Below are 13,963 nucleotides of genomic sequence, written 5' to 3'. Positions count from 1 at the left end.
AGATACAAAGCTGACATTCCTTTATACTATAGATTGCAAGTCTATAAAGTCTTTCTGAATTGTTAAAATATAGCTCGAACTTGTTATGGGTTTTAACAGGCAGTCACTATCTCTTAAATATATAAATTTCCCTGCTTCTTCTTCATTTCTACCAATCCTTCAACAGGTGGCATTTCTCAGGTCGCATACTATGGGAATAGCGCATCCATAACTGTTTAGTTTTAGATCAGCTCTAGAATTATAATACACCTGCTAAACTCAGGTGGTGTGATGCACCATATAAAATCTATATCTGGAACTCTCAAACTGTTGTAATTTCCGCGAATTAGATATTTTTAATATAATATCTAAAATAATTTGGTATATTATTGTATCAATCTGTCGTCACAAGACATAGTGTGGTCGGAGTTATAGGACATAAACAGTGAGTATCCATAACTAGTAAGTTTTGGACCAGTTCTAGAATCACAATTCACATGCTAAAGTCAGGTGGTGTGACATGGTATAGCACCACATAAAATCTATGTCTAGAATACTTAGTTATGACGCTCACAGCTTAGGAATGTCTTTTAAGGTCTATATATTATTCTGGACAGCACTCAATCCTAGCAGTGAAGTCAAAACTATATATGCGTGAATTATAAATACCCTAGCATGAGGAGCTAGAATAAATTAACCTGACATTACAACAAGTTAAGTCAATCTATTTGGACGCAATATTTTGAGCTTCTTCGTGCTTGTCCTGCGGCATGAAATCTACAGGTGGATTAACTTCCTTCATAGACCGCGATATTTATATTAAACCTTTCCAGGTTGATATTGAAGAAAAGCTTAGAGAGGAGGAGGCAATATCATTCTTAACTAAAGAATTATTTATCCTAGAGAAAGAACTGAAGGACACTTAGTAAGCCTAATTTAAAAGAATTCAGGACTTCTTGATAACCAGACTTACTATTTAAGTTAGAAAGTAAATTTCCGGACTGCCAAACTCAGCCTGTGTAACTCTTCACAAGCGATCTTGCTTGCCCTGTCATTTGATTTTTATGCTTTAAATCCGCAGAAACATCATTTCACGTGGGCAAAGATTATACTAGCATTAGAATTATCTTCCGTCGGTACTAATTCAGAGATCTCCAAATTCTTAAAATTCTCCCCATGTTATGCTGTTGCAACTCTGAGCTAATCCAAGTCCAGTATTTCTTGGGAATGGAATATTGAGTTTCCTATATGGGATTCTGCTAAGACTGGTGCTAAAAGGAGTGGTGAACTTGTCACTGAAATGTCTTAGTATCTTATTATACAGGGATTAATAAGAGGTAGTCCAGAAACTCGCCTTATTTAGATGATTACTGAGAATAAGTAAAGAGGTCAAGGGTAACGGGGATTACCAGTATTTTTTAAACCTGCTATGATCATTCAATTGAATGCTGACTTTTATTTAAAGCTCTATGTTGAGGCCAAGGTCAGCTGGAATTGGTATGACTGCGAACTGATTCTAGAGAGATTGTCACCCGTGAAATATGAAAGTGATAAAATAAGATTCAGCATTAATCAATTGGAGCAAGTACTGCAGTTGAATAACGAAATGCTCGACGAAATTGACTTGCTAAGCATGACCTCATTTGCTGATGCGGGCAAGAAACCGTTTTATTAGAAGGACCGGTCCCCGGGGGGTGAAACATCCAGTCGCTCTACGCCAGCTTCGACTCTTACATTCGGGGTCGCATCGTCCTGAAGAGCAGACGTTCTATGCGCCTGCCTTCGCACTGAACAAGCCTATTGGGACCACGAGCGTCGCTAAGGTCATCCGCTCGAACTCTAACTTTTACAAGGTGGGACCCCTGGTGATTGGAGAGCTGCCTGTGCAGGAGTACATCGCTGTAGATGCTGATGATGTAGCTCACATGCGTGCCTTAGAGAATCCCCTTGGGATTGACGACATCCGTGTCTTCCTGCGAGCGCTGGGTATGCCTGGTCTAACTTCCTACTCTTCGCTGTACGAGATTTGGAAGCTTAAGAAAGGCGAGACAATCTTCGTCTCTGCGGCTAGTCAGTCGGTGGGTCCGCTAGCCAAGCGTGAGGGTCTTCGGGTAGACGGTTGTCAAATTACACCTTTGAGCGAAACCTTCACGCTTGGCGGCGGGTCATGGGTCCATATCTGAGCATCCTGGTCACTTTGTGTGTCTCAGTATTTTCCATCCGTCATGGGGCATCACTAATCATGCCGACGCAGAATACCCAGGATAAATGCGCGAGATTATTAAACTAGATGATAATGGTTTACTCAACATGAAGTAATATCTAGTTACCGAGGATAAGTTTAGTAACTCCTCCCAGCCAATTGATATTTCACCCACTTATAGCCTGTCGAATCCTCATACGAGTCTTTCGTGTCATCGAACCAGCCTTGTCACTGCAAATTCGTTTATTTCACTATAACCGAACACGACGTTGTATCACGATGGCGAAGTGGAAGCGTCTTCTCGATAACATCTCTCCCGATTTCCCACATGACAAACCTGTCTTTATGACCAACCTCCTCCAGTTCTACGACAAGGCCCAGTATCCGGAAGGAAGCAAACATCCTTCCTATAGCAGCCAGGAAGCGTGGTTGGGAAGATATATAAGCGAATTCCAGAGGCTTGCCACTGAGGCAGGAAGCTTTAAAATAGTATACCTCAGCTTACCTACCTTAACAATTGTTAGCGAAGACAGTGAAAAATGGGATATAATTATATTAGTAAAATATCTGAGTATTAAAATATTTTATAAGACTTTTACTAGTAATGACTATACAGCAACCGCACTCGAACATCATGGCACTGGACTTCAGGACTGGAAATTGATTGCTTCGACCCAAGTCATCATACCAGAGTGAGTGACGAAAGATGGCCGGGCGATTATACTGGTCATGCTCTGGGTGGGACCCTATGAATGGTGGCCGGGAGGTATTATATAGTTTCTGGTCTCGTGGCGGCTTGAGGACACATACTCCACACTCTTCCATATGACCAAGCCAGTAGTACCACTCTCATAACCCGACTAAGGTGTCTTCTAATGCAGTTCTATTGCAAGACCCTATAATCAGTTTGTGCCAACCGTAGTCATTTGTCATTGAGGAGGAAGAAAGCGTCTGGAAATATATTCCTGCGCTGAAATTCATTCACTGTAAAATATTAGGTTGGTTCACCCTGATCAACGCAACTCGGAGTTTCCTACTCTACGGCTAGCCAAAACCGCCACCCCCCCAACAATTCATGACGCGGTATTTTCTGCCGGCAGTATCTATTCAGGGACTCTATAGAAGGTTGTCCCAGACGCTTCATTAAGATTGTGCAACTTAGTTTCATCGATTAGCTATTTATCCTAAAAATCTTATAAAGATGTAAGTCGTCTTGGATGCTATAGACAACCCTATATAGCTAGGTAATACAGGTGCTCATATATATATATATATATATACATATGTTATGGGACGGACAGAGATGGACCTTCCTATCTAAGCATGCCGTATGTACAAGAAGGAATAACTGAAGAAAAGGAGGTTGAGGAGCCGTCAGATGTCAACAAATGATGCGAGAAGGCAGTGTGTGGTGGCAGAAGCGAGGTTCTGTCGAGCTCCAGCTACTGGTTCGTAAAAGGCCTATAGAACCCATAACAGAAGTTTACTTTAAATAATCAGGAATTCAGTTTTCTCGAGAAAATAATGCTAAAGATGGATATTTAAGTAGCGTACGAGAAAGAACGTACGCTTAAAGAAACTAAAGACAAGTTTAACCTTATAAGTAACTGCGAAGAAGAGAAACCGGAAAGTATAGAAGCCAGGGACCAGACTATACGAATAGAGACATTAAACAGTAAGCTAGAAGCGTTAATAATAGAGGATCCATCTGGAAATATCTCTAAGGAATTACATAGAGACGATATAGAACTATCGCTTTTACCACTCTTTATCCAGCTTCGCGAGAGATCACAGAAATGATCATCTACAAAGGCTACAGTACTATCAAGCAGGCTACAAGGGTATAAGCTGTATTAGAGTTATCTTTACAGGGAAGGATGCTTTACATATATGTCCATTTTGAATCCCTGCTGCACGGTTCAGCCACCGTAATACTCCACACAACAGGTGGGTTTGAATTTTCATAACCCAACCCAGAAACCTTAAGAACGGCAAATCTTAGTTGGTGAGATAAGGCCCCCAAGGAGACGGTTCGTTGTCACGGAACCACCTCTTCTCATCCTCAGAGCCAGTCGGAGGAATTCTGAAACCATTTACATGCACAAATTCGCGTTCTAGCTCCTCGCCGTTGACCTCCCAATTGTAACCTTTGTCTGCAATATGCGGCTTTAAGGTCTCATGGAGGGTATTCATAAAGCGAGTCCTCATCGGGCTCTCTCCAGGAGGAAAGTGCCTAGCAATATGGCTAAATGTAAGCCTCACAAATGGCTTTACCCCGTTCGCTGACTACCCAGGTAGATATGATGAGTAAATTGACCACTACTGAAACATTCATGTACTTACACACGAAATTCCGGCTCGGTACATGGTGCCGGCAGGCATCTCAATGAATAAGACAACAACATAGAACGCTGGCAGTCCAGCACGCGTGTATATTGATGTAATGGCTTCTGCGAGCCCTTCTCGGTGACCGGGATCGGTGAATGCCTCGGGCGGGTGGTAGATCCTCCAATCCGGCATAATGAATTTGAGTTTGTAAATGAAAGTGTGAGATGATTTTCCAGGAGTTTTGAGAGCGAGTTGTTTAGAATCTCTTCGCAATATATATTTATCACTCTGTTCACGGTGACAAGGAGGTGGATACTTATTTTATGGTATCCAGTGATTAGTGATCGGTGTTCTGCCCCCGCACAGTGGCAGTCCCACATGCAAGGTATGTCCGGGACAGTATCCGTATATCAGTAATCTAGAATTGGTACCCGGAGGCACAACAAGTTCAAATGCGGCTGGTCACAAATACCTCAGCTGGATTAGAATAGGCTATTAGCATCTCACAACAATACCACGAGGTGACTTTGAGTCGTTGAGTAATCAACTCGAGACCGACGGTGGATCCGGGGCGGACGATTCCAACGCTGACCACTAGAAGACTTAGACATTCTGGGCGTGGGCGTATGTGGAAAATTGGAGCCAGCGGGTGGGGCTAGATCTGGCCATCAGGGATCTGACGTAGTCATAGACAGCCCTGCCTCCTGTAAAGTATTATGGATCAGGTCTGACAAAGTAATGCCGAGCTAGCTACAGAACTTCCATTTCCCACGGCATTTCATCGGGGCCTAGTTGCCGTCACATACACTCGATCTGTTCATCGAATAAGGGAATAATCTTCCAGTAGACCTAAGAATCCAGTTGGTTAGCCAAGTCTCCTGCTAAACCCAGCAATATTCCGGAAACAATCATTCGTATTTTGTTGAGCGAATGGAAACGAGACTTCTCTATATTCCTCAGCTTCGTACTTGAGCAAATACCATCACTGCAAACAAAGTTGGAGTAATGAGGACGGCCCAGTTGCCTGACCACCGATGATCATCGTAGCCAGCTACTCAGCCCCTACCCTACAGATATTTCGAATCAGGCATCGGTAGAAAGCAAGTGGGCCCGAGGGATGTATCCATATCCGGGAAAGAGACCAGTAGGAGCCAGCCACCTGCAAGGGGGGGCGGCCGCAACATGAGTGAACCTCCTGCCCGTCCTTCTGTATCTGGTTTGTGTAAAACCAGATGACTCCACTGCTTTAGTGGCACTGCGGACACGTCTCTACTAGGCAAAGTGATATTTAGTGCATTCACGGTGAAAGTACCCTTTGGAAGGTTTGATTGCCAGTCAGATTCCGGGGCAATAAATTTGGATACGCCTTTCAGTCCAAAGCCTCCGTATAGTCCCTTTCGCTGCCAAGAGTGACTTTCATATTTCAACCACCCCAAGGTCTGCTTGTTTGTATCCGCCATTATGGGCTTCGGTGCTAAGATGGTGTCATCATTGCACAGACCAGCCCCTGTGCCCCTGTGCGATTGTATTAGTGTTCTAAACGACTCCGTGTAAAACATATGTCCTTGTCTCTCATCCCAAAGGTCAGCCGGTTTTTCTCTTTTCCTTAGGGAGAGCGGACTCGTGCCTCATTCGTGTCAGAGCCTCACGAAAATGGCTTTAACTGCCAAACCGAATGAAAGGTTATTAAAGCATTGACGCCCAGCTTAGAGCCCTTCTAATGAAAATCATAACCCACCGTTGGAAAACACGGGCCCGTGGGCCAAGACGGATTGGAGTCTTGACGCCACAATGATATTTGATCTGTTCCTGGGATAGTCGTGAAAAGATCGCGGGTAAGGAATTGGAGGGCCATTTACGGACACGGGGCTACCGAAGCACTTAAAGTTTCACTTTTCCGCACGGACGCTGCAGTTACTTTGCATAGCGGCACCAAGGGGTCCAAGAGCTGTCCTACTTTCGAAATCTCGCTTATTTAAGACTCTAGACACCCGGCCTCATCCAGCTTATTTACGTTCTTACTGGGCCAGGCCGACAGATCAACACAGAGTCAGGATGTTGGAATGTACTGCGAACGAGGTACACCCGGTTAACATGCGAGAGGAAGCTGTATGCCCAGAAGCCCAGGTTGTAAAGACCACCAGCGTCATACGAGTTAACAAAAGTTCAGGAAACGGATAGAGATAGCCGACGTCCTGTAGGAGTCGCGGAACTCGTCCATATTCGGCAAGGCCAGACCGAAGTCCGAAGTACTCATTTCGAGGATGAACTTGTGTTGGCCTTCGACACACATTGCTATGCTACGGGTGGATCAGAACGAGCGAGCCCTGAGAGGTACGTCCTGGTCCCACCCTGCTTTCGCGACAGTTTTGCATCGGAAAAAAAGAAGGGAGGTCTTACTCGAAAATTATAGAAGCCACTGCGCGTCACTCGAAGGCAGCCCAAAGGAAAGCTGACATTGCTTTAAGGATACTGTGTTCGACTATTCCTCCCTAGTATTAAATGGGGATCTGATGGGTGACAATGAACGGCCGACGATGAGGAAACATCATCTACGAGGGGGATCTGTCGAAAACCACAGCAGATTTGTCAACGGAGATCTTGACCGGGAGACTTTTCTTGCCTTTTTCTGCCGCGATTAACAAGATTCTGCGCGTGAGAGAACTATAATAGACATTTTCTCCACGGGAAGATCAGCTGTTAAACACGGCAATTACGCCTACTGAACGTGCTTTTAAATATGGAGTTTATCATGTAGATTTTTTGGTGGTAAGATTCTGCCGAGATCGATCCAGAACTGAAGATTAAACCATCGACGATGAAAGTGAGACGAAGCTGGCCTATGATTTGGGGAGGCGTTGTGCTACTTTACAGGTCTTCAGTTCCCTGTCGAGCGCTTTTAACCCCTAGTTAACGTTTTCACCCACCGAGCCACGGTTCTCCACCGCGATCAGCTGAAGCATCATTCAATGCGTCATTTCCTCATATCATCATATAATATCCCGCTACCTCACGAGACTCATCTTCGAATGGCTATGAGGAACTACGGAGATTAAAGTTCAAACCAATTCGAAGGGGTCCTTAAGTCTACATAGTGCCCGAGAGAACCCTCCATATGTGCCTAAAAGGAAGGTAAACACGCGCCAACTTGTCATACACGCACCAAATTGGGCGAAATGTACTTCTAAAGCAATAGCCAGACGCACGCCAACGACAAGTTCCAGTCCGGCCCCAATTTCTGTGCGAAACGGCTCAAATACGGTTACGGAATCGATCATGAGATTCAACTCCAGCTCTTGGAACCGATTGGCCTCACAAGTTTATTAAACGCCATTGTGGGCCACGTACGCGGTATACAAGACGAATGACGTACCCACACGCAGAGCAGGTACAACTGAGTGTTAGAATGCTCTGGTTTCTGACTGCTCAAGTATCTATTCAAGAACACGGCATACACGAAGGCGATGTGTAGAACTCAGACCAAACTGGCTTTGCATTAGGACTCTGCTCTACTTTGAATGTAATTGGCCATGAGGCATACATGTACCATCAGAAATCATACGGAACGCAAACCATCAGCATGCGGTCTGGTTTCGAGAATCCAAGCAAAAGTTTCCCACCTCGGTGCAGTAGCGCATAGTGACGATCAGTTGGGTACATTGACTAATCTAACGTCACATAAGTTTTGTCACGTATGACTCAGTCAGGCCACCCTGTGGTGTCCTACGATTGTAAAGTTCTTGTTTTATTTTGGATGCGGCAGAAAGGAGAGAGCCCGGGAGGAGAACACCAGTTCGGGAACTACGGCATTTGGAATAAGCTTCGGGTCTTTTTGGCTAGGGTCTGTCTTAGTCTAGGGCGCTTGCTGGCTCTGGGAAGCCACTGATTAGCTTAGTCGCCACAGATGATTAGTGAACAATCCGCTTCTTGTATGATAAAGTTTCTTGTTGGATGCAAATTCATACCGCAGAAACCGCAGGGCTGCGATAAGACCTTACAAAGGAAGCACTCAACTGTCCTAATAACACCCATGGACAGCATCTCACTTTTTTTGCACTCAACCAGGAAAACCCCTCCTGACAGGCATAATCCTTTATCAAAAGCCTGGTCCATACTGTCCAAGAATAATACGAGTCTCATACATTATGGCAAAGCGTTCTGTTCTCATCACGGGGTGCGTCAAGCAGAAATCAGAACCCATCAAAGTAGAGAGACACAAAACTAACGACGTCATTCAACACGTAGATGCTCCTTAGGTGGTGCTGGTCATCACATTGCGCTGGAATTGGCATCCCGCGGATGGCGTGTTTTTGCAACATCCCGATCTACCAAATCTATCTCTACTCTGGAAGAGAAGGGAATTGAGGCCTTTGAACTTGATGTTACGAAGGCAGAGAGCATTGGTGCCTTGAAAGATGAGATAGTGCATAGGACAGGCGGGAAATTGGACATGTTGTTCAATAACGCTGGGATGAGTACATACCACCTTACTCTACCGCGCAGTCACTATCTGGCAGCTGGTCCAATGTGCTCATTAACACCTACTGATGAAATTTGTTCATTTGCCTAGTGTATGAAGCTCCAGCAATTGAAGCAGATGCTATTTACATCCGCAGTATGTTTGATACCAATGTGTTCGGTCTGTTTGACATGGTCAAAGCATTCGTTCCTCTTCTGCTATCATCCAACGGAAACAAACGCACGCCTCCCGTGATTATCAACACATCATCTGTGCTCGCTCGTCTGCCTTTCGTATTTTCATCTGCATACAATGCATCGAAAGCGGCTGTGGCCACTTACAGTGACACTCTCCGAATTGAACTGGAACCCCTGGGCATTAAAGTCGTGACTTTATTCATGGGTGAGGTTTCCACCAAGCTCATGTCTCCCGATAACATCTTCTTTGTACCAGGTAGTCTCTACAACGATGTTTTAGAGAGAACCAAGGAGAGAAGTCGAAGCCATATCAAGAACAGCATGTCGCCGGAGACATTCGCCAGAGAGGTGGTCGACCAAATACTGACTCAATCTCCCGAGCTTGGAAAAGGTGAATATATATGGAAGGGCACTAATGCATGGGTGGTTTGGCTCCTCAACGCAGTGGGATGGAGAAAGATATTTGACGGCCTTGTTAAAAAGATGGTTGGTCTGGATAACCAGCAGATCCAGAGGGCTATTTTCCAAAAGGGTCGTGCCTCTGTGAGCCGGGCAACAGATATCTAATGAGTTTCTACTTACCCCTACAGTATGTAACATCTATTCTTGTTTGTGCTCCTAGCCGCCCTATGCAGTCAAGCTTTCTTTGTTATCAACCTCGAGAAGTATAAGTGGGTTACTTGAGAGATATGATCCGGGCGACAACTGCCTGGCCTCATCAATGCCAAATAGAATGTGCAACCGGGCTTACGCCTCAAGCCCTCCGACAATATTCTCCAGGTCAGAAGTCTCGTGTCTGTATCCGGGGTAGAAAGGATATATTGTTCCCGGATCTCATCGTCTTATCTCACACGGAATCATGGACATTTTCTGTATGAATGATCCTTATTTCCAACCCCGTAGTGGCATTCCTGCGACCCTTTGATTGTCGTGACTTAGAGCGCGTAGCCTCCTCAATAACGACTGTGGTGGGGAAGTACAGTCCATAACAAAAATCTTCATTAAATAGTAAGGCAGCATATTTCTCTGGATACGTACAAAAGATGTTGCAAAATCCAATAACATTTAAAAGCTTTCCTACAGTTATCCATAACGTGATAAGTGCTTCTTCAGGAAGGAATCTACCACATTGTAGCCCCTCTCAAACTTTGCCTTGCAATGCGTATTCCTCAAATCGTCCCTGTAATCAAATTTCAGCATGCGATGAGTGTCAACCATATCCAGACAGATCTCTACTCACCGCGCATCCAACCACACGTGAGATACGCCGGTGAAAGGCTCGACGTGTTTGTCGACTTTGAGTTCGGCCTCGAAACTCATGCACGTCTCTTAATCCTCATCCTTCGACGGGTGGATACGGAAAAGAATCGTGATGGTAGTCCCATCATCAGGGTACATGAAGGATGGATGTGCTCCCCCTGCGGCAACGAATGCATTTTCCGCGCCGGCTTGGCTTGCAACAGCCTATCGCGGCACAGGTTTAGTTTTGTTGACCGACACAGAACAAGTGCCAACCCAAGAGTTCTCAACGCAATCGAGGGCAGAAGAAATACCCCGCAACCCAAACAGAAGCCCAGCGCGGCCCGTCTATTGATTCTACTACGGTTTCTCTCCGTAGCATTGTTCAAAACCGCTAAAGTCCCGCATACTGCGCGCGGGATACACGGTGGACCCTGAATAAAGATGCTGAAGGCCTTCATTTTCTCTTCTGTATCAGGTGGTAGCCATGAATGATCTGCAACCTCACCATTCAGGAAATCGGGCATGTAGGCTTGGGCATTGGTCGCCTGCGCGAGCAGGTCAGCGCCCTGGAGGATCTGTGGGCAAAAGCCAAAGATGTTGTATACAATAAGGATCGCCGCGGTGGCATTGACGGGGCCGATTTTGTCTGACGAAGTTGGATTCGGACATCTTTGCAGGCTTTGGCACGGGATTTCAAAAGCGTACATGTCTTCAAATCTCCCAAAGTTTCGTAAGTTCCAATAGGTGAGTACTCCGCTCTTACGGGTGGTATAGTACGACAAGCCTATGACCGCGTGGTTTGCTTCATCACTATCTGGCTGCGACGCGGAGCGCTTTATATATTGGCAGGCCTGCATCCTTTCCTGCCAGTAAAGGAGCCCGGTACATTCGCCAATCGGGCAAACATTATTTCCGGAGTGGTCCTACCCGGCCTTGTGACGTATCTGAGGTGATATTGAGGGCTGTCCATAGACATCTGCACTGCGGGTGAATGTGAATGGTAGCACTCTCCTTACGCTCAACTTTCGACCAAAGAAAGCTATCCCGAACTGTGTTCTAATTTCCCTTACTTCCAAGGCATGTTATGGAGAACTGTGAGTAGGTTCCGAATCCTCTGTGATCGCAAAGAGTTGATTCGGGATGCATATATTATACTTCGCATGCAGTTGATGAATGACTGCATAATGGAACAGACTCGTTTCTTGGGGTTCGCTAGAAGAAGTGCCGATGACAAAGAGACGGCAAGTGGGCCTGAGGCCTGGTTCCCTAACCTTCAAATAGACTTCCTCCGCCCCACTCCCAATGCGGAATGATTAGTGATCAATTTACTCCGAGTAGTTCGCTCATTTATTCCAGTTTCACACCTCCCTCCGCCCACTATATCCATCTAATGTCCGTCTAATATCTGTCTATCCTCAGTGAGAATTTGGCACGGGTATTATGGAAGGCAAGTTGGGTTGCATTCCCTTTATCTCCGCGTTTATGGGTCGCCAGGAACTATTGGAGGCTTATCACGGTGTACTTTTCTCAAGCGGGACGTCTTTCTTCCCTCTTGTATAATTTACAGTGATATAATGATGATTTTGTTTTGTAATAAGAGCAAAGTGGGGATGTTACGGAAGGAATCTAACTGAGAAACTCGGGTCATGGCGACGGTTCTTGTTCTTTCAGCCTCAATCGCTCAACGAACCTTGCGAGCAGATCCAACTGTGACGATGAATAGTTCTTTCTTCCATTGCAATTTAAGAGTAATAGTGGCTCAGTAATACAGCGGAGTTAGGAGCGGACTCCCTTTGCTTTTTTTTAAACGCCGCGTAAATTTAATCACCAGGGGGAGGGTTTACATGGTTGGAGTGGTGCAATATTGGGGTCACACAGACCAACCGTCGGCGGGCTCAGCAAGCTGAATGGAGCTTTCCCTACACCTTAGCCGCGTTTTAGTGATCTGCCCGCATCTGGGCATGTGAGTTGTCTCCCCTGTATTGATATTCCTTCACATCCATGATCATTCATCAGGACGAGCCAGTCGGTCAACATAGTGCAGAGGATCACCATAACTAAATGGGCTGGGTTCCATAAGCTCTGATAAAAATTCCACATTTAAAGTGTTCAGTCCTAGGGAGGGCGAAGATCAAGACTTAGGTGCCAGCATCCCATATTCGAACAAGACCTCACCTCGATTTTCCAACATTCCTTCGCTCTCAAAGGATTATTAATCTTCTTAATGAGGCTTAGGGATAATACAGAGCAGCATACCAATAGATCTTCACCTTGCGCTACGCATGTGACTATCATTGACCCTAATTCAGATTGTGGATCATGGACCCCCTTGAGATACCTGTGAAGCCAGTGGGCCTATCCATGGAGCGACGATCATTCAGATCGCAAAGAATACCATTAATAGATGTTGGGGAAAGGCAACTTCAACTTTTCATGTATTGAGCACTGCCCTTCACATGCTGTGAGCCGTGTCCAAGGGCGCAAATATAAGAAGCATGAGTCGGGTTTCTGGGCCAATTTGACATTTTTTCAATGTGAATTCAACAACCCCAAAACTTAGCATCATGGCTACTTCTACACCGAGTTCTGATGACTCAATCAAATCCAGCTGATGGGGGTGGGACCGAAAGCATTGGCATATGGGCCACTGGCTCCTAGAATCGGTCGGCGTTCATCATGTCGACTTGGACAAAAGAGTTTCAGTACATCGAAAAGCAGACATAGTCCCATATGCTCCAGAGTGGCACTTTCACGTTTGGATTCTCATCCACGCTTTTGTTCCGCTCGCCATTCATCAGGCATACATCGGTTATTTTCACCACAACTTGTCAACAACTGCTGCATATGCGTTGTATGGTCACTCTTTAAAAGCTATTGGCGTCCATCAGCTTCATGTACTCCGCCGTGTAGGTCAAAGATATGGCTTCTTCGACGGTGATAAGCATGAGCGTGATGGTGTTCCTGACGTTGGCGTCTGGAAAGCCCTCGAGTCTCTTCTTTCTGCTATCGCTTTCCGGCCGATGGTAGCTACCATGTTCGCCTATCGAGCCGACCAGGGCCCCTCGTCGATTTATTGGACGTGGCTTCCTTTTACAATTGCCGCTTATGCGATCATATTTGACTTCTGGTACTATTGGTACCATCGTCTGATGCGCGAAAACGTCAGCCTCTGGAGGTTCCATCGCACGCACCACCTCTCCAAACATCCGAACCCTCTGTTGGCTGGCTACGCCGATACTGTACAGGAGAGCTTCAATATTGTGGTCATCCCTCTTTTGGCTTTCGGCAGCATGAAGTTTCTTGGCTTTCCTATCTCCTTCTATGATTGGTGGATCTCCCAGCAATATGTCATCTTCACGGAGCTGCTCGGACACAGTGGGCTGCGTATTGAGAAATACGATGTCCGTAGAGTCAAATGAAGTAGTATGGTTGATTAAACAACTAGAAACAAGACTCAATTAATATTTAATAATATTAAGAAAAACAGGAATTAGAGAGATGCTTAGGAGATTATAGGATAATTAAGCTATAGAAGGAAGAAGATACCCAGCTAGG

General features: G+C 45.5%; 6 protein-coding genes across 6 annotated transcripts; 4 read left to right on the top strand and 2 right to left on the bottom strand.

The window, feature by feature from the left end:
• Positions 1 to 1,628: 1,628 nt before the first annotated feature.
• Positions 1,629 to 2,162, top strand: ASPBRDRAFT_666612 (uncharacterized protein; the record flags this gene model as incomplete). Its single annotated transcript, XM_067628759.1, has 1 exon — positions 1,629 to 2,162. The coding sequence occupies one exon, from the start codon at positions 1,629 to 1,631 to the stop codon at positions 2,160 to 2,162; it is 534 nt and encodes a 177-aa protein (XP_067473268.1).
• A 299-nt stretch (positions 2,163 to 2,461) lies between these two features.
• ASPBRDRAFT_35412 (uncharacterized protein) lies at positions 2,462 to 2,878 on the top strand (the record flags this gene model as incomplete). Its single annotated transcript, XM_067623344.1, has 1 exon — positions 2,462 to 2,878. The coding sequence occupies one exon, from the start codon at positions 2,462 to 2,464 to the stop codon at positions 2,876 to 2,878; it is 417 nt and encodes a 138-aa protein (XP_067473267.1).
• A 1,302-nt stretch (positions 2,879 to 4,180) lies between these two features.
• ASPBRDRAFT_138832 (tautomerase family protein) lies at positions 4,181 to 4,702 on the bottom strand (the record flags this gene model as incomplete). Its single annotated transcript, XM_067619031.1, has 2 exons — positions 4,181 to 4,468; positions 4,526 to 4,702. 2 exons carry the CDS (start codon positions 4,700 to 4,702, stop codon positions 4,181 to 4,183), a joined length of 465 nt encoding a protein of 154 aa, XP_067473266.1.
• A 3,953-nt stretch (positions 4,703 to 8,655) lies between these two features.
• On the top strand, positions 8,656 to 9,733 carry ASPBRDRAFT_138849 (uncharacterized protein; the record flags this gene model as incomplete). The annotated part of the gene is made up of 3 exons (XM_067619033.1): positions 8,656 to 8,684; positions 8,756 to 8,985; positions 9,081 to 9,733. 3 exons carry the CDS (start codon positions 8,656 to 8,658, stop codon positions 9,731 to 9,733), a joined length of 912 nt encoding a protein of 303 aa, XP_067473265.1.
• Positions 9,734 to 10,178: 445 nt separating this feature from the next.
• Positions 10,179 to 11,192, bottom strand: ASPBRDRAFT_666603 (uncharacterized protein; the record flags this gene model as incomplete). Its single annotated transcript, XM_067628758.1, has 4 exons — positions 10,179 to 10,346; positions 10,407 to 10,630; positions 10,720 to 11,054; positions 11,114 to 11,192. Coding segments are annotated over 3 exons (549 nt in total), but the record flags the coding sequence as incomplete, so codon positions are not given.
• Positions 11,193 to 13,047: 1,855 nt separating this feature from the next.
• ASPBRDRAFT_35408 (sterol desaturase family protein) lies at positions 13,048 to 13,827 on the top strand (the record flags this gene model as incomplete). The annotated part of the gene is made up of 1 exon (XM_067623343.1): positions 13,048 to 13,827. The coding sequence occupies one exon, from the start codon at positions 13,048 to 13,050 to the stop codon at positions 13,825 to 13,827; it is 780 nt and encodes a 259-aa protein (XP_067473263.1).
• Between the last annotated feature and the right edge of the window lie 136 nt (positions 13,828 to 13,963).

This window comes from Aspergillus brasiliensis (genome assembly GCF_001889945.1).
Source record: "Aspergillus brasiliensis CBS 101740 unplaced genomic scaffold ASPBRscaffold_24, whole genome shotgun sequence".
In the NCBI taxonomy this organism is placed as follows: Eukaryota; Fungi; Ascomycota; class Eurotiomycetes; order Eurotiales; family Aspergillaceae; genus Aspergillus; species Aspergillus brasiliensis.
This window is presented reverse-complemented; position numbering and strand designations above follow the sequence as displayed.